The 24,784-nt window shown below is 36.8% G+C and overlaps 3 protein-coding genes across 8 annotated transcripts; 2 read left to right on the forward strand and 1 right to left on the reverse strand.

Moving 5' to 3' along the window:
• Nucleotides 1-680: 680 nt before the first annotated feature.
• LOC119070910 (mitochondrial fission 1 protein-like) lies at nucleotides 681-1,930 on the forward strand. Of its 3 annotated transcripts, XM_037175440.1 has the most exons (5): nucleotides 681-849; nucleotides 898-1,074; nucleotides 1,206-1,322; nucleotides 1,389-1,559; nucleotides 1,619-1,930. In XM_037175440.1, exons 1-5 carry the CDS (start codon nucleotides 838-840, stop codon nucleotides 1,754-1,756), a joined length of 615 nt encoding a protein of 204 aa, XP_037031335.1. In that variant the 5' UTR covers nucleotides 681-837; the 3' UTR covers nucleotides 1,757-1,930. The 3 variants fall into 3 exon arrangements, with proteins under 3 accessions (XP_037031335.1, XP_037031334.1, XP_037031333.1); XM_037175439.1 differs by having other exon boundaries at nucleotides 681-1,077; nucleotides 1,209-1,322; XM_037175438.1 differs by having other exon boundaries at nucleotides 681-1,074.
• Nucleotides 1,931-2,932: 1,002 nt separating this feature from the next.
• Nucleotides 2,933-18,495, reverse strand: LOC119070906 (tRNA selenocysteine 1-associated protein 1). 4 transcript variants are annotated; one of them, XM_037175432.1, is made up of 6 exons: nucleotides 18,164-18,495; nucleotides 17,986-18,096; nucleotides 12,981-12,991; nucleotides 3,764-3,891; nucleotides 3,244-3,696; nucleotides 2,933-3,137 (listed from the first exon to the last, which is right to left on the reverse strand). In XM_037175432.1, exons 1-6 carry the CDS (start codon nucleotides 18,452-18,454, stop codon nucleotides 3,007-3,009), a joined length of 1,125 nt encoding a protein of 374 aa, XP_037031327.1. In that variant the 5' UTR covers nucleotides 18,455-18,495; the 3' UTR covers nucleotides 2,933-3,006. The 4 variants fall into 4 exon arrangements, with proteins under 4 accessions (XP_037031327.1, XP_037031330.1, XP_037031328.1 ...); XM_037175435.1 differs by lacking the exons at nucleotides 12,981-12,991; nucleotides 17,986-18,096; nucleotides 18,164-18,495 and adding exons at nucleotides 3,994-4,271; nucleotides 4,363-4,465; nucleotides 4,523-4,592 and having other exon boundaries at nucleotides 3,764-3,931; XM_037175433.1 differs by lacking the exons at nucleotides 12,981-12,991; nucleotides 17,986-18,096; nucleotides 18,164-18,495 and adding exons at nucleotides 3,994-4,271; nucleotides 4,523-4,610 and having other exon boundaries at nucleotides 3,764-3,931.
• On the forward strand, nucleotides 10,284-15,887 carry LOC119070908 (low density lipoprotein receptor adapter protein 1-like). Its single transcript, XM_037175437.1, has 3 exons — nucleotides 10,284-10,538; nucleotides 14,833-15,018; nucleotides 15,083-15,887. The coding sequence occupies exons 1-3, from the start codon at nucleotides 10,496-10,498 to the stop codon at nucleotides 15,667-15,669; spliced, it is 816 nt and encodes a 271-aa protein (XP_037031332.1). The 5' UTR covers nucleotides 10,284-10,495; the 3' UTR covers nucleotides 15,670-15,887.
• Nucleotides 18,496-24,784: the final 6,289 nt, after the last annotated feature.

The raw sequence follows: 24,784 nt of genomic DNA on the forward strand, positions 1-24,784 counted from the left end.
ATCTTGACCTGAACCAGAGATAGCTTGACCTGAATCTGACCTGAACCTGAATGAAAATTTCAGGTTTGACCTGAGCCTGGTCTGATTGACCTGAAGATAACAACTGCATTTAAGCACATGATTTAAACAAAAATCAGGAGTATTTTCAAATCAGACAAAAACACGTATTGCCGTTGTTGACGCAATCTGTAATTTCTATATCGATACAGAGACGAAACGCAGCTATTAGGAACTTTCGAAAAAAAAAAATTGAATCTGTAACGTGGAAAACTGTGATTTTCAGGGTGTCCTACGCATGGCAGAGTAAAATAAACCGGTTAGATTTACTCTACCGTGGTCCTACGGTTGTAAAATGTTCGGAAATGTTTTCGAGAAGGTTCAATTCATATACAAAGTTGTATTTTCAATTTTTGTAACTTCTGTACTTCCTAGGGATCTAGCGGTTATCCACGTTACATCTCAGTGGAATTACTGAAGCACCAAGCAGGTCAAGATCAGGTTCGGGTCAACCTGAAATAAAACAGGTCAGACCTGACCTATTCCGAGCCTTATTATCAGGAGCGTAACTCTATGCCAAGACCAATCGAATTTGTGAAATTTTTTGAATTTTAGGCGCTCTAATGATAATATTTTCTACCGATTAATCGAACTTACCGCTTTCATCCCCTCCTTTGAGATTGATCCCTGTGTTCATTCGCTCCATTTTCGTTCATCACCGAGATCAAAACACATCACAAATATTTTCATCTTCTCAGGACGTGTCTACAAATTGCTAAATTGCTAAAATTCAGTTCTCATTGCCTGTGGAAATTTAGCTAATACTTCGGTCAATTTATCATGGATAAAGAGGCAGAAGCGGCTGTGGAAAAAGAGGCACAAGCTGTAATGGTAAAAGAGGCACAAGCTGTAATGGTAAAAGAGGCACAAGTGGCAATGGAAAAAGAGGCAGAAGAGATAAGGCAAAAAGTGATGGAAGCGACAATGGAAAAAGAGGCAAAAGAGGCAAATCTGAGTGTAGAAAAATATAAAGAATTTATGGGGTATCTATTGGAGATAAGACGAAGTAGCGAAATAGTGGTAAGAACACAAAATAGTTTGCAACGTAAATTAAAGAAACGTAACAGCAAATCTCGAAATCATTTGTTTTTGGCGCCATTGCATTCGACTTCTTGCTTTCGTCAACGGTTCAATGAACTCTTTCTTTTCAGGAAGTTGAAAAAGTGTATTTTGAATTGGAAGACAACGACGAGCTCTTGATACGTCTTCGATACGAATATGCAAGGCGCTTAATCGGAAGTCTTTACTACATGGACGTGAGAAAGGTAAACATTTCGAATCGATAGCTTACATACTTAGGTCGATACTAATTTTGAATTTCAATCGATCAGGGGATCATTATGATGGAAGGTATAAGCCGAGATGATCCACAAAGGACTTTGGATTGCTTTTTCTACATATCTCTCGGACATGCACGCCTCGAGCTCTATTGTGGTGCTTTAAAGTTTCTGGGTGCCGTAAATGAGCTCCTACCCAAAGAGCATCGACTCGTTGAGTGGCAAGTAAGTGTTTCAAATTATGTGGCAAACAACGACATGTTAACAGTATACCGTTGTTACAGAAATTTTTGGAATACAAGCGCAAAGAGGTAGAAGCAAGAACAAAACCCAAATTTGCGATCAGTAAAGGTACTGGTACATTGTTAGCTGTCGGTGGTCTGGTCGGTCTTGGTATCGTAATTTGGAAGCTGCGGCAATAGTTTTGCAATTTATTTGATTTTGTGATCGAACTTTTACACCGAAACAAAACCAACATTCACATGGAAAGATCTCAGCGATAAATTTAATTTATTTGTAAATAGGATTGTAGGTGCTAGAGGAGATGTAAGAAACTATTTTAAATTGGAAATAAAATTCAATTTTTTGTTCCTGAGCTCCCTGAGTATTTTGTTTAAGAATTTTGGGACGCAATTTACAGTCTTGCCTAGATGTAGCAGTTGGTGTAGCAGCGATGAAACACCTCATTTTTGTCTGTAATTTAGCAAGTCGCTAAAGTGACTAATGACCAGGGCCGAACTAGCTCGAAAAAACTCTTTATCGCAATTCATTCACCCTTCACTTGAATTCCTATAGGACCATTCTCCGCCTGACGATGACGAACCTCATGTGTAAGTAGACAAGAAGATGGCATTTAAGTTCTTGGCTCAGATTTCGATTGATGCGTCATGGCTTGGGTCTCTGTTATAGTCAGAATCAGGGCCTATAATTAAGAAGTATATAACCAAATGAGTGGTTAGAAGTGACAATGATCTGTCAAGCCATAGCACTGAACCGTGGTTGCAGATGCTATGGCCCACCACATGGGATCTCTTTCTATGTCCAATGTTCAATGTAATAAATTAAATTTCCTTCCTCTCAAAATATGTACTCCAGTCATTTGGTCATATATTTAACTTGTTTCTTGGTCACGGAAACAATGTTTTCTTCAGATAGCTCAGAAAAAGTCGTTGCTCTGGGACGAAAAAAGTCACAAAATTATCCGGAAAGTCAAAAAGTAAAGTAGACGCGAAAGGTCGTGAGAAGTCAAGGAAGGCCACGTCCAGAGAAGTCATAGAAAATCCCGGAAAGTCACAAAAAGTCATGAAAATTCGTCGATATCCAGATTCTATTCAAAAGTCACGGAAGTCAAAAGCAGCCACGGAAAGTCATAGTCCTGGCCGCAGTTTTCGGAGTGGTTTCCCCACGCACTAAAATGACTTCCTCGTCCATACATTTCCCCGTAATTTATTCGACTTCCTGATTTATTCATGTACTACATAATGTTTCCCGGTAGCTACCAAGTTATCGCATCATTTCCATTTGCCGATGTTTTCATTGATTCATACTAATCATATGCTTTCCAAGGCTCCGCGATGATCTTGTAAAAATCTTTGTCGTTTTTGCAATTAAATTTTTTATTTTATTTCTTCTCCGTCTCTGTACAACTTATGAACTGAGAAAATTTGATTTTCTAAAATACCTCAAGCTGTTCGATCGGCAGCCACTTCGAACTCTCGAGTGCATCATAGAAATTGCGATCTCTTTCAATCAAATCGCGGTTCATGCTGTCCACGTCCAGCACAAATTTGTGTTCGACCAAAGCTGAAAAGAATAATTTCCCCCGATTAATCGCTTAGAAACGGTTCAACCATCAACAACATGCATTTTATCTTGGACAAATGCAGACAAGCTATTCTACGTCACCTACCTAAATCATCATCTTCCTGTTGATGCTCGTATTGGTAGACACCTTGAGCCTGTTGTTGCTGCTGCTGTTGTTGTTGCTGCTGCTGCTGCTGCTGCTGAACGTGAGCAACAGCCTGCTGTTGATAGTATGCCGTATAATCAGTTGTCGTTGGCTGTTCGTATCCTTGCCATGCACTGTATCCCTGCCAGTACGTTGTGGGATCATAGTACTGAGAATAATCCGTTGTCGTTGTTGTACCATATCCAGACTGGATAGCGGTAGTAGTCGATGTGGTGCTGGTCGTTCCAGTTGTCATTGCAGTTTTTGGTTTCGGAACAGCATTGCAGATTTTCAGCGATTTGCTACCAAGCCCGATGTATCCATTCATCTCGTACAGAGCCGCTTTCTGTTCTTCCTCTAATCCGAAGCGGACGAAACCGTAGCCCTTGCTGAATCCCGAAGTGTCTAGAATAACTGAGTCAAAGAACACCGCCGGTTAGTATTGGTACGTTGTCGTGGTTTAGTGTTTGGGCAATCTTACCTTTAGCCGTTTTTATCGATGTGTACTTGGTCGAGAACGATCTGTACAGACTGTAGTCATCGACGTCTGAGCTCAAATCGCCGACCCATACCGAAAACTCCCGTTCCGTTTTCTGCGAATTCGAATTGCTGGCGCTGTTCAAGCGGAACCGTACGATGGGATTTGTTCCTAAATAGCACAAAAATTGAATGAAAACACTCTGCTACGCACATCTCGATTTGCTCAATTACCTGGTATGGGCTTTCCGTTCAATTTGTGCATGGCATCGATTGCTTGCTCATCGGACATAAAATTAACGAAGCAATAACCAGCTGGTTCACCGGTGTACTTATTTCTCATCAAACGCACGGTTTGCGGCTCTTCGCCCATTTTACGAAATGCTGCGATAACGAAATTCTCCGTCATGTAGGGCTCCAGATTTCCCATCCATAATTGGCAGTGGACAAGATTCATATTGGGTAACTTTGTGAGTTAAATGATTGTGAGAGCTTCTGGCAGCAAGTGATGTCTGTAATTTGGAAAACCCACCGAATTGATTACTATTGACGCGGCACAATATTTAAGTATCGATAAGACTATGGAAAACGTTTGTTTATCACCTAAGCGTCAAGTAAACTATTGTGCCGCAAAAGCGCCTAATTTAGGACAGAAATGCAAACTAAGTATAGTAAAATGCGACAGGAATCGACACGCGTCAGTCCTCTGATCAAAGGTATTATTAAAACCAACAATTTCAATTCAAAATCCTGCAAAACTTACAACACTGTTTACAAGTCGATGATAAGCACTTAAAAACACAACAACTTCAAAGACAGTCTTGACAACGAATGAACCGATAACCGGTAACTGTGATTCAGTGCTGACATTATTTTAAATTGAAAAATGGCGGCTCCACCTAGTAAAGTACGCAGTACTTGAGTTGTAAGTGCTAGTATACTAAATCTACGTCCAGATGGCGTAAAATAAATTTTTACGTGCGAAGATGCAAGGTTCTGAAAGAGCAGGTTAAGACACTCACGAACACACAAATGTTGACAAATAGATGCTTTTTGTTGAACACACTCATTACAGATTGTTTGAAATGTCAACTTGAAAAAAAAAATCACAGGGCATTTCTCTGGTACGCCTGTGGAATATGTGAATGACAGTTGGCTCATATGGGAGAGATTGTGAGAGAATCACACACCAATTCTCTCATATTGCCTCCCATTGTAACCAACTGTCATTCACATGTTCCTTCTAGTTCCTTCTATCTCGCCACAGGCGAACAACTTATCATTTCTCTGAGTTTTTATCAAGTTGACATTTATGTAACGAGTGTGTTCCACAATAAGCATCTTTTTGTCAAAATTTGTGTGTCATCGCCTTCGTGATCAACTCAGAGGTGTCTTAACTTGTTCTTTTTGAGATAATGATAATTATTTCAATTTGAGATCAAGAATGCAGTAAAAGATTTGTGAGCTCGATAAATTATCCCAAAAATTAAACCAAGGTAATCACTGATTACTAATCAGGTTACGGAGATATCACTTGGCAGGCATCCGTCATAATGGTATGTTATCGTTATTTTTGGTATATTGACGTAACGTTACCATAACGATTATCTTGTAACATAGAGTTACACTCTACGTCTTGTAACGTTACTTTCAGAACCAAAAATTTACATTTAAATAGAGTTGTAACGTTACAAAGATGATACCGCGCTCGTAACGTTACAACTTGGAACTTTTTGTATAGACTGTTATGATGAGAGTTAAGGTTTATACATCGCGCCTTGACCTGGCCAGAAGGAAATATAATTTATACCAGTTATTTTAAGTTGCACCGACCGTTGATCATACCCTATCTGTAGGTCTTTCAGTGGTGCTCATTCGTACAAACTTTCAAAATTTTTATAAAATAAATGCTATCGCCTTGAATTATCGAAAAACCATTTTCATGACACTCTAGCATGAGGTTACTTTTTAGCCATTTACACCAATGAAAGTATAAACCAGGTATGGTCTGTTCATACAAACCGGAGGACATGCCGTCGCTATGCCCTCAGATCCAGCCAAAGTTTGACATTCGACATACCTTTTGTTCATTGTTCACCAACAGGTAGGAACAAATCGAAAATATAAAAGATACTTCTTCAATAGAATTGAAACATGAATCAAATTCTATAACTCTACTACACTATTGACACATTGTCCCAAAATGTTTGATTTTGTTCGACTTTTTCACGATATCGCTGATATCGCTCTTAAGTCAGCCTTATATTAGTTCATTTTATGTCATCAGTGTTCATTTGACGTTATTTTCATATAGTGTATTAGGTCCCTTATTTGACATTTCAAAAATGAACCGATACTGTCTGGTTATTTTACTCTGCTGTGTGTATGTGTGTGTGTATACTAGTCTTCTGATGCAACTTATGTGTTGGTCTAAAATTTATCTAACACGTAGACGAATATGACAACGCTCCTTGATCTTTGACCGCTCAAATTATTAAATAATAAAACAGACGTCCTCAGTTCATATTTCTCTCTATAAAACGCAATTTATTTCATTCTAATTGCCTACATTAGTAGATCTAAACAAAAAAAAAAATCGAAACCAAAACATTCGATCTTCCCATATTATAATATTCAATTTGACTATAACACAAATACTAAAACGTGACTAACAACGAGAGAGAAAAAAGGTTGTTATCGCTCGTGTGTACTTGATTACTAAAATTTACTATTTTGCTGAAATTGAAAATATTTATATCTCACACATAATCGGGTCAATATCAATATGACCCTAGCCTTTATAACTACCCGTCGTTGACAGGTCGACATTATTTGTCGAATTAGTCACTTTAAAAGTGCGCCTCAAATTTGAATAGTGAAGGAAACAATGTATGACGAAACAATATAAAATTTATACATAATTGTTGTAAACAACAGTGCCATCTACAAAACCCATCTTTGGCATTCTATCTTCTTCTCTTTCTATCCCATGAATTTGAGCCATATGCAAGAAAGAGATGAAAGAATCCAAAGATGAGTTTTGAAACTAATGGTCACGGTCGAAATATATTAAAGTTCACTATAGTTTGACATAAGCCGATGCCGCATTAAAAAACATGTTTTACATAAGCTGATGACGCATTACGCAAGCTTACTATCGTAAGTTAATATATTAAAGTGAACCAACAACTTCTTCGACAATAATTTATTAGACTTTGTGTGATATAAACGCGTAATGAAACTGCGTATTTTCAATTCACAAAAATGTGTCGTCTACGTATGAAAATAATCTTTGGTGACCATGTCGAATGTAAAGCGTATTAAACTGCCGAGTTTAAGAACAGTTTTAATTCCTTCTAAACTACACGACCTTTGCGAATATGAAAGATAATATTGAAATAGTTTTAATGCTTGGTTTGATGCTTCAACATTTGTAGCTGTACAATGGAATATCATAATCAAATTCAATTCTAGTTGTGAATGGTTAGTTCTCACTGTGTTGCCTAATAGCACAAAATCGCTTACTTCATTAAAAATCGTGCAGACATACGTTAAGCAAGTACTCATCGCCAACTTATGGCGTTATTGTCGATAACAGATGACTAGCCGTTTCTAATAGGTTAACATAATTTTGACCCACATAATGAATCGATAAACGTTTTACGCATAGCTTTATGGCTTTACCTTTTCATAACAAATTGGCTGATGCAATAAATGCTAACATTGGCTGTAACTATATGCGGCTGTAAAGTTTTAGTGAAACTAAATACTTATTGTAACACATTACATATCAACCGGACAGTGTGAAATTTCATGGCTCGAGCTTAATTTATATTTCAGTGTTAGGTTAAAAGTGGGGTTTTGAATAACATTTGCCATTTCTCAGACTGCAATCCCATTCAATTATCGAATCTGTTACTTTTTCCGATACACGTTTTTTTAACCGATTGAAGGGAAATCTTTTACTTCATTAGTTGTGTCTTATATTTGCTATATAAAATCTCACTATACCATCGTGAATCGTTTATTTGTGTCATCTATGTTCATGTGGACCAAAATTTGAGAACAAAACTTTAACATTCTTTGAATTTAGCATAGAGTCATGGGTCCGCCGTGTTATCAATCACTTATTCTTATTAGTTCTCTTTGGTCCACACATTAAAATATGTTTTAGTAACAAGATATGAATGTGTGAAACAAAGGAACTAAACAGGATCTTCTTTCGAGAAAATTTGTCACAAATTTCTCGATTTTGTTGAAATTTCTTCAATTTTTTGAAATCGTTTCTCAAAAGAAGACCCTGGAACTGAACAAATAATAGATGATAACACGGTGGTGTCAGTTTTAGGTGTTCATAACTGCAAATAAGCAGCCAATGCAATAGTACATCTACATTGTCTGTTTATTTGTCCTCAAACGTGACTTCTAAGAATTTATAAAATTTGCCCAAAAAACCCAGCCCTCATCCGAAAATGGAGTTTTTCTAAAAGTTTGCTATAGCGTGCAATCATTAAAATCGAAAATACTTGCCAAAAGGTCAAATTTTCCAATTTGCATTGTCCTGAACTGCATGTCTTAATGTGCATGTTAAATCATTATAACATAATAACGATGATGTTGGCTGACCAGACCAGACCATATGTTGAGTTTATCTACTTTTTTGCATGAAGAGAACAAAGTCCAAAGTACAGCGAACAGAAACTCGCATAACGATAGGCGAGAAACTCGGTTGAAAATGTAGCCTTAATTATCAGCCGCTTTTCATTAAACTCAAGTTAAGTAGGTATACCAAAAAGAAAAAGTGAGTGCAACATTATGCATAAAAGGTGCGTGTTGAACAAGTTGTGCGTTTGAACAATATTAAAAACTCATATCTGTATGCACAGCATGTCTTTATCTGTTATTATCGGAACTTATATATATCAACATATGAACCACGGTGGTGTTTAATGTGCAATTGGTAATTTAGGTTTTGCAGACAAGAGAAGAGAAAAAATTGTGTATGATGAAATAAACCAGTTCTAAGGAATCATTTATAATATTACAGCATCAATTGACTCATTTCAACGAAAAACTACTCTTGTCCATCATAATGAGTCACGTTTTTTTTATCGGATTCTTGTATTGAAACCAATTGATTGTTTAAACTCAATGTCAGGCAATGTAATATTATTGAAATTTACTTCCGACATTTAAATGGAAAAGTTTTGGCAAAATATAAATCTTTCATGAGAATGCTTTCTGATGTTCAAAATACGATGAGTTAGTTATGGTTGAATCTGTTACTTCTTTTGGTTGATATCGAATCTTTTACTTCATTTGTTTTATTATTCGTTTTTTTATATAACGAAACATCGTCCAGAGTTCGTCATTTATTTTTGTCATTTTTCGATAACAGATGATCGGTACAGAAACTGAAAGGAATTTTTTTGCAAGCAGACGGTGCAACGAGACAGGGACAGGTTTGTTACAATTGAAAAAATGTTGCAACCAAAATTTGGACAATTTTGATAAATTTGATGAGGTATTTCGCAATGATATCCCACATGCCATAATATTGATATTTCCAGGCCGAGTGGCCGAGGGTATTTTTTTATTACTTAAAGAATGTTGTCACTCTACTTAAAAGTAAAATTGTTCAACGAGGGCCATGAGTCCCCCATCAAATGTAATTTCCAATTGCTTCCCGCGATAAACACAACGTTTTTCACAACAAAGGCTTCAGAAGTTGGAGGTGGAGGGAGAAAGTGACTATTTACTCACCAGCGTTGTGAAAAATCTTACGTCCGAGAAGTAATAGATTTAATTATTAAGAAACGATAATCGTCATTTACATTCCTAAAGCTAAAAATATGAAAAGTTCAGTTTTTGCATCGGTTTTGTTAAGGTCAATAAACAAGAAAATTAGTAACTTTTCTGATTGATTGATTGATTGATTTATTGTCCAAATATGCGTAAGGTGATAAACCTTATAAATAAACATATTATACGCGAGAAAAAAAAACCCGAGTACATAAATTTGCGAAAACTTGCAGTAGATTGCATTATAAATAATGAGAAGAAATCGTTACAATATAAAGAAAAATTCAAGCTAAACAAATTATACACAAATCATTCTTCCCTAAAAAGGAAAAATTTTACAAAAAGGGCTTGTGAAACTGCGGTCTGTGACATCGCCCCAAAAAAGGTGAAAATGTTAAAAAGACAAAGTTACACAGAGATCTGGTTCCACAAAAACTTTTCACATAATTCGATTTACTTTCCGTCCATAGTCCATTCCATACCCTTCTTTTACATCAAAATATTGTCCGAGACGATACCATAGTAATGCACGTTTCAACCATTCATCATCTGCAGTGTAAAACCTCTATGTTCTCATAAATACCCACACGCGTCTTCTCACTCCATTGCATCCAATCACACAATACATAATTGCAGATTTGACCCATACACTGAGAAACCGAATCTCGTTCAATATCAGAAAATGTTGCGATGCAAAAAGGAAAACTTCAAATGGCGAATAAAGTGAATGAAACAAAAAGAATTCGTATCAGACGGAAAACGGTTGTGCTGGCGAACGGTTGTGTTTCAAAAGATTATCAAGTTGAAAATTTCTGTTGATAATAATAATTTACGAGTGTTGTACGGTTGGACGTGGGATTAACAGTTAATTTGAAAAAAAATAATTTCTTTTCAAAAGTGAATTTCCTTTAGAAATATTTAAGTTGAAGCTGCCATGGCATTTCTAAAAAAGTGGAAAAATAATGGCAAGCACAGAAGTAAGTGAAAATGTTTCTTTTCGAACCGTAATTTGTTTCCACATTTAATAATTGAGCAATGCAAAGCATTAAGCAATTTAACTGAACCGAGAACTATAAATTAAAACGATGACAGTGGATGTTGGCAATTTACTAGTTTGCAACACTAATTTTTAATGAATAATATAGCCACGAACAACTGCTGCTGCAATAAAATTACGCCAAAATTAGCCTAAACTCAGACTTAAACAGTATTTAAAAAAAAAAAACGAGATTAAAGGTTTATCACCCCAAGAAACACTCTGAACTGTTTGAACTCGATCAATTATTTTTTGTTGCTCATTGATGCGATTATACCGAAATCGTAAATTATTTTGCTATGCATTAATTGTTGCTTGCATCTACCGATTTATTGTAAAAAGAAAAGCGATTGCCAGACACAGGTCCAAAATGCTTTTTAAAGCTTTGTGGATTCATCAAAAGTTCATTGCATGAAAAACATACTCTGATGATAAGCGAATCTATCTATATGCGACCCCGATAATCGTTTCTAAATTCGTTGCAAGGTCGACTAATCTGAGAGAATATACAAAGTATAAATGGAAATGTTTGAGGTCCTACATTAGTTCAGATTGTGTTGCACAATTTGTGCATGGGTGATTGGTATATCATCTACACAAAGAATTGCGAAAAGACATCACGATATGCTCATGAAATGCATAAGTGATTAAGTATAATTATCATATTATCAACCGTTTGCTAAATTTTTTTGTGAATTTTTGAGAAAATTTATTCAGACCGATTTTGCAATAAGAACAGTTATCTTGAAAGAGAAAAATAAAAGGAGATTAGTATATGATCCAAAGCTACTTACAACAATATGTCCTTACTTCGCCTTATATCCTTCAAAACATCAAGCATTAGTCTTTCCACTTTCGAAAAAAACACTCCGTTTTCTTTCCGTTTCCTTTTTAAACAATAGGAAAGAGACGAGCTAAACGGAGGCAAAACGAAGTGGATTTTTTGTAAGTCGATTTCAAGCCTTATCAAGGAGGAATTTGGTATTTCGTATCCAGTAAAAGTGTTAGAGCGCTTTAGCCGGTACTTTTACTCATCGTGATACGAAATATCCAATTATTTCCTGAGTGTAGTTTTCCTTTACGAAGGAGGGAAAGACTTTTCCCTAGGGACGGAAAGTCCATTTTTCCTCCCTAGTAAAGGAACATTTTTTTTTGCAAGAGACGTAAGTAAAGACATTCAACCGTGTGCGAGAGTTGTAGCCCGCACTGAAGGCCATACTGACATTGAAATATGGAACTATAAAAGTTTGTGTGTTTGCCATAGCCTTCGTTTTTGCATCCCATGAGCCTCCTGTGACGGCGCTAGCCTCCTTTTATATAATTCAATAACTACTTACTTACTTAGCAGCCTTTGTCAACCCAAGCGGGTTTTGGCTGACTCTTAACTAAAGAAGTAATAGATTTTATTAGGTGAAAGACTTCTATTTGTTTAAAGAGTTTGTGTTATCCAAATGGAACAGCAGTTCAGTACTTTTCACAACTAATAGGAAATTTAAAAACACATGCGAAAGCATACCTTTCATTAAAATGTTGTGGAATCTTGTTTTTAATTAATTGATTCAAAAATATCTTACATTTTAGTAGGTATATACAACTTTGAACATCAGCATCAGCAATTCGTTATCGTTGTATCAATGCAGTTGATACTGATGTGTATGAGAAAGGAATTTATTAGCAAAATATTGATGATTGACTGCGACTGAACCTTTTTTTCTGGTCAGCAAAATCGGTAGACAGTGTTGTTGTCACCACAGTTATCAGATTAAATATTATTGCTTGTGGTCAGTATTATCAGTAGATCTAATATTTTAATCGCCAAATGGTTCTCATATTTTAAGACACATTGATGACTGAAAAATGAGAAGCTCGCAGCCATGAATCTCTCAAATTTTCTTTGTTCAAATGATAGCCTAGTGCCGGTTAGAAACCAAATCTTGTACTTCTTTAGTTGTACTATAAGTTTTATAACAACAACAACAAACAACAAACAACACCAGCCTGAACTCATCTTCATAGAAATAAAAACGGCAGATCGTGCCGTAGAGCACTAGTAGAGTCGATGCGTTAGCTTCCGTTATCTCTGACCGTCGTCTATCATCGTTTTTTTTTTCGTTGTCTTTAACAGATACCTAATCGATTGTAAAAGAATAAAGTTATATTTCTCTTCGTCTTATATGAGTTGTATGTGTTAAGACAACAATACAAACAATCCTGAGCAGTAGCTCTTATCACAAAAGCCTCCAAATTTGATACTTGTCAATTCAGTGTTCATGCTAGGAGCAGTGCTGTGGCAGTCCATTGCATATACATACTAGATCATCATCACATACACGTTCAGATCTGCACGCACAACCAGTAATTTTTTTCATTCATAAAAAGAAACTTTTGCTTCATGTACGAATATTTTGATAAATTTATGATTTGTTCGAACAGTTGTTCTATTTTAAGACTACTTCATTAGATAAGTGCTATTCACTTCTTCGGTAATTATTTTCTCTGTAATCATACAACGACCTTTCACAAGAAAAGCGTGTACGTAAGTCTCAGAAAACCGTTTTTCGATTTTTTTCTTCTTCCATCAAGTATCGTACGTATATGTGCGATACTCTGGCACAATGTAGTTGCAGTGAAGCGTCTGATCCTCTTGAGCGCATCACATTTTATGTGCTTGTTTTCTTCTTTTAATGATTAATTATTGACATCAACAATCTCCAATTTTATTGAATAAAAATTTCTCATTATTATCGAAAATTAACAAGAAAGTTGTAAATGATCGTGCGACAACGACAGTTAACTGTTTATTTCTTTTATTAAATTGAGTTCAGCTTAAAAAAAAGAAAATTTATCGCGGCGCCACTCAATTGCTACAAAATTTAATACTGGAAATTATGTTTGACAAATAGGAACGGAATTAGTTGGTATAGGTAGTCAATATATAGATAATTATATTAGATTACGTGTGGCGTAATAAGTTGATGTAGTCGAGTTATATGTGATTGATTTTGTAGAATACATTTCAATCAGGAGGTCAGAAATTGTAATCGTTCTTCTGATTATGATTGATGTAGATCTTTTACAAATCACTGAATTTGTCAGTTCTTTTCCTTACGAATGCCGAATGTTTGATACAAAATCTTTTACTTCATTAGTTTCAACAAACGTTTTCACAAATAGTCAAACTCTTATTGCTGCAGTGGTTGCAGACAACAGATTACTAAATAGTTATTTACGTATCTGATGAGGAATGTTAAGTTGGTTTACGTACGGCGAGATAGAAGGATCATGTGAATGACAGATGGCGCCTATGGGAAAGAATTCTCGCCGCATGTGTACCAATTTAACATTTCTCTGTGGAGGACGGCAGATGTTAGGCAATTTTTAGAGTTGTAGCCCGAACCAAGTGAAGCTGACATGCTGAAGTGCATAAGATCTATCGTCCACACCGTCGATGAGATAAATAAGAGAAGCGCTCCGGATTCACTTAAAATAACCAAATTGTATGTTTAATAAATGAAGTAAAAGATTTTACAATGAAACACTTATTACTTCAATGGTTTTTAAGCAAACCAAATCTGTATAAAAGGGCAGGATCAGCGTTTTTCATTTATTTTTTGTCATATTGTCGACAACAGATGACTTATCGTTTCTAAAACGTTGTAACGTCAACCATCCTTTTTAAAAATTGGCAAATACTAAGAATTGCTACACCTGAATTGGAAGTACGTCTGCGCCCCTGTAATCTCTTGCAATACAACTAATGATAATCTAGGAACATGTACTAGTCTCTCAGAGGTTGGTGTAAGCCTCGGTGCAAGCATAAATTCATAATCTCATTCTTCATTGTCGATCAAATCCGACCGAAAAACGTCGAAGAAATATAATTCCCACTGTACAATCGCACAATACCTCACTTCAGAGTCTATCACTGCATATGCACTCCGATAAAAATTTTAGCTCCTAAGCTTAAATTGAAACGATCGAAAAGGTCGTATAATTTTGAATTGAAATAAGCTCAACAAACTTGAGTTCATAAATACTCACACACAAAAAGTGATCTGTAATTCTCGCCTGTAATTTATGCACAATGTTGCCCATTTATGCCAAATTAATTCATTTTATTTTACGATAATGGAATTCATTATCAAATGCAGTTTTTCTCGGCTATAAAACGTATAATTAAGATTGGAGAAAATCGAGTTATTTTTAATTGAAACTGGTTTTTTATTCGATTGCAGAGCTCAGTGAAGAATGGGCGCTGGCAACTAGCTTAAAAGATTTATCAGAAAATCATTGCGACGCTGATGATGAAACTGAATCGGAAACGTTTGCGCTGAAATATTTGGGAAATACGGTGATTGAATCGGCAAGGTCCGAAGAGGCAACAGCTGAGGCAGTAAAGGCTATCATATCAACAGCAAAAGGTAGCTTGATTTTACTTACTCTCTGAACGCACTAATCACTAATTGATATTCTTCATGATTGCAGCTAGCAACAGAAAGCTTCAACGAATCAACTTGACCATATCATCGAAAGGTATTGAAATGTTCGATAGTGTAACCAGTGAATCGTTAATGAGAGTGTCAATATATAAAATATCGTATTGTTCGGCTGATGCAGCCAATGCCAACGTGTTTGCATTCGTTGGAAGTGAGGACACCAATAACCGGAACGCGTCCGATACAGAATCCCTAGTTTGTTATGCATTTTTGTGTCCGAAACGGAAGGTTACGCATAAAGTTACTCTGACCGTGGCGCGAAGCTTCGACGCAGCCTATCAGATCTGGCGAGAATCAGATCAACGGAAGAAGTACAAATTTGGACAGCGTCAAAATCAGAATTCTGTAACTTGTACAGAGAAACGGCAGGCACAGGATAGTGACGAAATCCGAAGCCTCTTAATTGATTTCCATTCCGAAATTACAGCTGAAATATGTGCCAAGGATCATCGGAATCTGCTGCAGAATACATGGGTATCGTTTGAGGACAATGACGCCGACAATGATGATCATTTCACAAAATCCAAATTGCACGACGATTCATTGTGGGAACGACAAATGATTAATTGTTCTTGAACTGAACTTTGGGGATTGAAGCGATTGACAGTGAAAAGTGATGATATGATCGTGGAAAACGATCGATTCATGGAATTGTTGGAAGCTATTTATGTGATTGTTATTATGAGGCTTGTGTTTATTGTATCAATAATAAGTTTTTGTTTTAAGGGATTCTGTAAGTATTGCATGTGAAATATTGTTTTTTTGAATAAAAGACAGAACGAATATTAGAAAAAGATGGAAGTTTTTCGGGTCTTAACTGATAGTTAAAAGTTTGTTGATCGCTTCGCTCACAGAATCTGTTATCATTTTTCTGAAAAGATATGTTTGACGGTATGTTTTGCATTCAACAAGTTAATTTTCTCGCCACAAAATTCACGAACAACGTTTGTAAACAACATACGCTGCGAAGTAGGTTTTTTGTCACATGATCTTTCATCACAATCAAACCTCGCAACGTGTTGCATTAGTTACTATTGAACTTCAATGGAGTTTGCATAGCTGATTATAGGGATCAAACCAGGCCCTGGTCTAAATTCGCCTAAATTCTTCATCTTTTGAAATTGGAAATTGAAATTTTGGCAAATTTTGAAAAATTTCGGTGAATTTTGGCGAATTTAATTCGACTTAATAGGCCCTGGACCAAACGCATTGATAAGAAACGAAATGAAAAATTAGAAAACTTCGGGGGATTTTATTGTCTTTGATTTTAAATATAAAATTTTACAGTCGAAACAACAGCACACCTCACGATAATAGTCTTCGACACTTTCATTATTCAGAAATAGTAGTTTTTATATGAAGGAAAACCGCTTCGACTCAATACAATTACTGAACTTGCGAATATCTAAAGTTTTAGATCAGTTTCGTATGGAAATAGAGGCGGCTTCAAACTCAAAAAGATCCCTCCCGTTTTCATTCCGTTGACGTCTCCGTTCACTTGATAGATGTATTTAAACAATAGCTCACATGTTAGGTAACGCCAGTTACAACATGCACTGTTTAAATACATGTACGCCATTGTTTAATCGCATTCAATCAAGTAAACGGAATGAGAACGAAGAGACCTTTTTGAGTGTTAAGCCGCCTCAATGGTCTTCGATCTTTGACTTCAAGAAATTTAGCGGAGGGATGGAGAGAGGGAGAAAACCGTTTAAGGTAGATTTTACGAATAGTCTGTGAATGGGGCCGACATAGTTTTAATAGTGATCTCGAAACATTGGTTTCTCTTAATTCACGGCAGAGTAAAATAAACCAGACAGTAGCGCAGTTTATTTTACTCTGCCGTGGTTCATTTAAACAACTGAACCCAACAATCTCCAAACCAAAATCACACGAGCAGATTAACGATCAATTGACCCATTTTTTTTTAACTGAACTCGGTGGCTTACTTTCCATGACAAAATCGGACTAATGTCTCGAACAGGCCACAATTGTGTTCTGGTGCTGAAACTTATAAAGGCTTCAGCGCATTCACTCTCTGTTTACGTGACCTTTAAGCTTAATCCGCACTTCACTCCGTTTACTCACCATTTTCAAAAAAAAACAAAGAAAAAAAAACTGCTCTCTATCTCTCTCTCTCTCTCTATCTCCATTCGCTAATAATGGTCTAACCTTTCACAAACGGGTAGTCATGAGTCAGCAAATTACCAAACTCGAAACCATATTTCCACCTGAACCAACCCGAACCCATTTTATGTAAGTCAAATTGTCGATCGAAGCATAAACACTGTTTATTAAACAGCCTGACTATTGTCGACTCTCAACCTCGACGAGTCTCAACAAAAAATCGTAGATGACCGTGTGAAACAAATCGGGATTCTGCAAGTAGCACGGATGCTTACCGTGTGGTATCTCGAACGTTCTTGCATTAGGAAGCAGCGAAAGAAGTGCAGACGATTTGCTTCTATCGTATTCGCCATGAATCACTAGCGCAGGCGTTTTAATACACGAAACATCTGGCACTCTGTTCTTCACTTGCTCTTTGAAGTAGTCCTGCAGACGGTTGAATCTTTCATTCATGATAGCTAGATTATCAATCGTTGTGCTCGGTTCGTGACATGAGTTTAATGACTCGATGACTTCTTGGCCGACGGGTGCAACTGGAATGTAACCGGAAAATAATTTCCAATTCTTCACCAACAAAGGCAGCGTGTAATAGCCAGAGTAGCTGGGGCTAACGATAACTGGTTTTGAAATTTCAAGTTTCGTTATCAGTTTAGATAAAAACGTTGATTTGTCATTGTCGCTGTTTGCTGTTAGTTTGGCTGAATTGCCGAATCCAGGAAGATCGACAGCAACGGTTCGGTAGCCCGCAGCTGTGAAGAGGGCAATTGTCGTCAAATCCAACCAAGTTTTCGACGAGAAACTTTTTCCATGCAACAGCAGCAGTGTTACCAGGCTGTTGACACTCTGTGTCGATTCTCGGTAAAATATGGTAACTCCCTGCAGAGCAAAGAACAGTCTTACTGCAATGTTCAGTCATTGCAGTTAAATTAAGAGATTAACTTACGTCAACCAGAACCGTTTTCTCGGTAACGACCACTTCTTCTGCACGAGAACGCACATCGATTGGAATATTTGTTACATCACTGATTGAGTCACCCCAGAATGAATTGATGGATGGAACGGACATAGTCTGCTGTGTTCTCAGTATTGGTATTTGCGGAGTTTTCAGCAGTGTATTCAATTTATCGAGTATTGTTCCAAAATTGTAAACAATAAATCCGATGACCATCAACAACACGAATAAGACACTGAAACTACGTAGTTTTCCATTTCGTGATAATTTTATCAACTTCATCGGTTTTCAGTTCAATATTTTGTTTACCTCTGACTGTTTGGTCAGCTGGTAATGCCTCTGGCAACTGTTAATGTTGTTATGACACTAGTTGTCAGTTTCTGGGGCGCTAAAATTTTTGGGAATTTAAATTTATTCAAAAATAGATATGACTGAGGAAGAGCATGCGATAACAAGTATGCTTGTGGAATGGTACTGTTTGGCACATAAGGATTTAAGCTACAGTAAAGTAGTAGCATGTATAAAACTTCATAAGAGCACGGTGAAATTCACAATCGGCCGAGGTGTAAGGCAGGGTGACACCATTTATCCGAAATTATTCACCAAGATTCTGCAGAATGTTTTTAGGAAGTTAAGCTGTAGTAAAATGGGAATAAAGATAAATGGAGAGTACGTGAGCAATCTCCGCTTCGCTGATGACATTGTACCGATAGCAGCGAATCTAGGTCAGGCTCAGCTTATGCTACAACAGCCTCAAGATGAACTTATCGAAAACAAAAGTCATGACCAACATCGGAGGCGACAGAGAAATCAAAATTGGTGACACTGTCATTGAACGAGTCGACAGCTACGTATATCTAGGACATAAACTGAAGTTAGGTCTGGATAACCAAACTGCAGAAATAAGACGTAGGATTGCATGGGCAGCGTTCGGAAAACTCAGACTAATTTTCAAAAGCAAAATGAATAATAGTCTGAAACGCAAAGTTTTCGACACTTGTGTCCTTCCAGTGCTCACTTATGGAGCGGAAACGTTAACTTTAACGAAAGCATCAGAAGATAAATTGAGAGTGACACAAAGAGCCATGGAACGGTATGCTTGGAACAACACTCAGAGACAGAATGACGAATCTATGGATTCGACAACAAACCAGGGTCGTTGATGTCATGGAAAGAATAGCATCTCTGAAATGGAGCTGGGGAAGAAGGACGAACGTTGGACCAAAAAGATCATGAACTGGCGACCATATAAAAGACGAGCTATAGGTAGACCACCAGAGAGATGGACAAACGGAATTAAGAATATTGCAGGTACAAATTGGCAGCAAATGGCAATGGATCGTACGAAATGGAAAGAAGTTGGAGAGGCCTACATCCAGCAGTGGATAGAAACAGGCTGAAGAAGAAGAAGAAGAAGAAAGTAGTAGTAGTAAATGAAGAAAGAAAATTTGAGAAAACCATTGTGCCATTTTCGATGGGATCTGGCCTATTCAAACCACTCTTAACTCTTCACAGATCTGTCCATTTTTTAAGCTCATACAGTCAGAGGCAGTGAAAATTCGACATAAATTTATTTCAGATGATCCACACACAATCAAAACTGTTTATACGGTTGAAAGCTGCTACACGCACTCAAATGGTAGTGGTAAGCCCGTGTAAACAACTATAAACAGTTTTGATTGTTTGTGTGGATCAGCTGAAAAGCAGCTGAAGCAAATTCATGATGAAATTTCACTGCCTCTAACTGTAGTAACCATCAGCAGTGCTAATTCAGTACTTTTTGATTATAGCTCATTGACATTGATTGATTGTGTCGGTCCGTAAACGGGAGTTTTTTTTTACATTTTCACGAATTTTCGACCTCTTACATGAAAAATTATGTGCGAGTCTATCTTGGACGGTGGCTTCTTGGCATTTTCGCATGTAGCTCACCCGACAGACACGTAAATTCCTATTATTTTGGCCTTGTTTTATGACTAGATCATGTATAATTCGTTCAACCCCATTACCGGTGATGCGACATAACAAGTATTCACCCGTAAGTTGGGCTCTGTATTTTTGTGATCCGTTGAGGATTTGCATATTACCTTCACTTTGTTTATATACAATGCTGCAAACCAACAGAATTTCATTTCAATCAACGCACAAGTGCGTTGTTTCAATAAATTTTTAATATTGATATAAGGCTATAGGGTTCCCCGAAGGGGTCTTTAAGAGGTTCCGAGCCTACGCTGAAATTGTAGCCTACATTTCTGCGTTTCGAAATTTTTGATCGCTGATATCTTTTTACGAGAGCCCTTTTTGAAAAATGTACGACCACATTTTCGAGTAAAAATATGTCAGCTTTGAATAAAAATGTAGGCTACAATTTCAGCGTAGGCTCGGAACCTCTTAAAAAGGTTTTACATGCTTGTACCCGGCAAATCGAAGCTCACAGAATTCACATTGAAATTTTTGTTCAAATGAATGGATGTTCCAAATTTTGATAACAAAAGAGTTAAATGATAAGCTTACGATGACACAGTTATGGAATAGACCGATGTTTGTTTCTAATTAAGTTCAGCAATTGTTGTTAGCGAATTTTTGCAGCATATTTCACAACTAATGCTCGCACTGTCGCTGTGGTATCTAAGTACCAGCCGTCATATTAGCATCTCTCTGCAATTAGGTCACGCTATTGAACAATGTTAAGTCAAGGGGGTCAAGGGCCTTATATCATAAAATACGTTCACTATGATCGATTTTGTGAAATGTTAGCAAAAAACGGAAAATACCGAAATGTATGTAACGTTTGATGGCAAAAAAAAATTAGAACGTTCGATTGTTGTGTTGCACTATAACTTCAGTAAATCTGAACCGATTTTGTAAATTTTGGTTTTAATCGACGAACAGATGATATTCACTGTACTCGTCACTTAACCCTTCACTCGTAACATACCTGGCTATACCTGAAGAATGAGCAGCACAACATACCTTGTTCTAAGTGAAGTAATATAAGTTTGATAGAATGAAGTTTGTCCAGTTTAATCGTAGTTACTCAGATTCACTAAAAAATTTGTTATTCGTTCCTCACGAGCTTTCCAAATATTTTTGTTTTTACTGTAAGTGCTTTGACGTGACCTTGTCAGACTACCTGGGTTCCATGAGTATGAGCATCTCGTTCTACATTAAAATTATGCATTTTCGTTTCGTAAGTATTGTCACAAAGTAGAAGTCATTCGTCATCTAATTTGACTCATAATTCATCATAATTCAAGTTGTTGAACATTTATTTATCAAACGGTATTCAATACACAGCTCAACTTGTTAGATCATGGCAAACATTTATCTGATGTGCAAAACGGGGTGTGATTCTTTTAGAAGACACTAGTTGTAGCATAGCGGGTCATTTTAACCAATGAAAATATAAACCAGTTATGGTCTGTTCATACAAACCGGAGGACACATGGTGATTTCATATAAACAAACTCACCTCTCATTACATTCGACCATACCTTGTGTTGACGTTCATTGATTCGCACTTAGTGTTTGACATTTATTATGTGACGTCATCGTTATTTTGTGCAACTGTCAGTTGTAAATTCAAATTTTTGACGCACCTATGACGTGAATTTTTATGTCTGATAGATTGTACTGACAATATAAACTTTTATCACAGGACAGGGAAGATATTTAAATATTTAATTTTTGATCAGACACCGAGAAAATCGTCCCAATTACTAGGTCCCACCTTTTTGGGCGGGTCGGGTCCCTTGACTGATAATTTTCCCAAAATAATGTTATCTTTTGCTGGTTGGTAATGTTGGTAAACTTCATAGTCAATCAGATTAGACTTTTATATCGATATCTTAATTTATTTTCATTGATTTTTTCATCTGGTTAAGAATGGACAATTTCTGTAGTCCAAGCAAATGACAATATTTTGACCTTAAACATCATCACATTTAGGATCTAAAAAATCTCAAATTACTCATAAATTTATTTATTTTGTAATAAGCAAAATATCACGACTCGCTGTCTAATTTTGCAATAAATAACCGCGACTCGTGTGAATTACAACCCTCGCTTCGCTCGGGCTGCAAACTTCACACTCGTCTGAGTTGTCTAATGTTCGATTTGCTTTGGCCGCAAACTTCTCGTTCGTCCGAGCTGTCTAACAATACGATACCGCAACTCGTGTGAATTACGACCCTCTCTTCGCTCGGGCCGCTAACATCACACTCGTCAGAGTTGTCTAATATTATATTTGCTCTGATCGCAAACTTGCTCGTCCGAGCTGTCTAATGTGACAATAAGATACCGCGACTCGTGTGAATTACGACCCTCGCTTCGCTCGGGCCGCAAACATCACACTCGTCAGAGTTGTTTAATATTAGGTTTGCTCTGATCGCAAACTTGCTCGTCCGAGTTGTCTAATGTGACAATAAGATACCGCGACTCGTGTGAATTACGACCCTCGCTTCGATCTGGCCGCAAACATCACACTCGTCGGAGTTGTCTAATGTTAGATTTGCTTGACTTTTTTCATTACATGTAATTTTGGGTGCCGCTTGTTAATTATCAAATATAAAATTTCAATTATCAATTATCAAATACCAATTATCGAATATCATTTATAATGTTCATTTAATACATTGCATTTCTATTTTCTGGGATAACTTCCGAAGCGGTGATCCCATATAGCTCATCGTCGAACTTGACCTTACAAATGTCAAATGTATAATTTTAAGAACCTAAATTGTTCACTATTTTCTGCCAGTCAAGGGAATAACACATTAGATTATCAATTATCATCAGTGAAGGGAATTATCAATTATATCAATTATCAGTGGTGTATTATCAATTATCAACAGAGTAAAATCCTGTTTTTCTGAAATAATTTCCAGGGCTTTACCCCGACATGGCTCATCTTCGAACTTAACCTCAGGAATTTCATTCCTCGTCGATTAAAAAAAAAAATCATCAAAATCGGTTATGAATTACTCAAGTTATCGTGATGACAAAGAAAAATAGGTTACAAACAATTACGTTTTTGATAACATTACATACATTGTGTGGTAACAAACATTTTAGGGTATTTTCTGGCGTAAGACCCTTGACTTTCAGTCAAGGGAATAATTACATTCAATGATCAAAGAAACAACGACAACAACACAAATTTAATTTTTTGTTGACCATGAGCAAAGATTGTTCTTCAAGTTCTTAATTCGCACTTTGAATTTATACCAAATTATTTCGCAAACAAACACAATCGCACTGCTGATCCAACCGAGCCAAAGAACATTCAGTTCGCTATTGTCTGTTTCGTTATCAGCAGCTTCCAATTGACGATTTGATCTTTTCAGATATCTAATACGTTCATCGCTCGCTGTCTTATACCATGTTTCAATCAACCCAGCACTTTGCAAACGATGATTTATCTCGTTTATTCGGTCGACAAAAGGAAAATAATTGGAAATTTTATACGTTGAATAGAATATGTCGAAACTCATACCGGTTACCAAATGGTAGGCTTTCAATCTCAATTGTTTCTGTGCTTCTGTGTAAATATAAGCCTGACTTCTGTATAGGAAAAATGCAACGGAACTGTTGAACTTATCGGCTTCTTCCTGCCAATCTCCTGGATGTATTCTGTCGCTCCATCCACCATGTCTTGAGACTTCTTCTAATATTTCGGCTGTTCGGCCTGTCCAGTAAAAACTGTCATCTTCTAAAATAGGTACTGTTGATTCGTGTAGGTCATTGATAGAGTTTATTTGACGTTCGTACAGTGGCAAAGTAAGAAAGCTTTGAAATGCCGACAAAATGCCATTCATTACAATCAACCCAATGAACGTATAAGGTATAATAACAAAAGCGTCTGCACGGTGAAGTCTGCCATAATTGATGGCTGCGTTGTCGTTCATTAAAAGGTTGACGACATCAGCAACACTTTTTACAACGAAAATTTTCGTTGTTTTCAAGTAACCGCTGATGGTTAGAACGAGAGACGCTGCTGTAATGGCAACAAACGTGACAACGAAAATAAGTTTCCACGTTGAATTTTGTACGTATCCCACAAGCCTAGAACGTTGCTTAGCATGTGGAACCAACAATACTATAGCATCCATTCTATGTGGATAAATTGGTATTCTTGCACCGACTTTGCGCCTATTATGTGATTCGTACATGAAGAAATCGTACTCACTCTCGTCTAATGTTCGAGTCGTCACATCTTTCATACTGAACATGCTATCCGCAATCGACGCATTAAAGGCTTTTTTGATTTCTAACCAAAAATTAGCGTCGTACTTATCGATTTTTAAAAAACTCAGTAATACCATCCGAATGGGATATCCGCGGTAATTCGGTGCTTTGTCGTGAAAGTAATTCTGCAGAGACTCACTTCCCGTCAAATTAATCATAATTGAGCTGAACGGATCGAATCGGTAAATGTTGAACGACGGCGACATATCATGACCAATGCTCGTGTAGAATGCACAAAATATATTCGCAATTCCAACATTCCAACTCCATCGCAACAATTTCTCTATGTTAACCATTGATGTGATGTTGCCGGTGAAAAACACCCCAATTTTAACATTGACGTGTAGGTTGCGAAACGCTTTCACC

This window comes from Bradysia coprophila (genome assembly GCF_014529535.1).
Source record: "Bradysia coprophila strain Holo2 chromosome IV unlocalized genomic scaffold, BU_Bcop_v1 contig_106, whole genome shotgun sequence".
Classification (NCBI taxonomy): Eukaryota; Metazoa; Arthropoda; class Insecta; order Diptera; family Sciaridae; genus Bradysia; species Bradysia coprophila.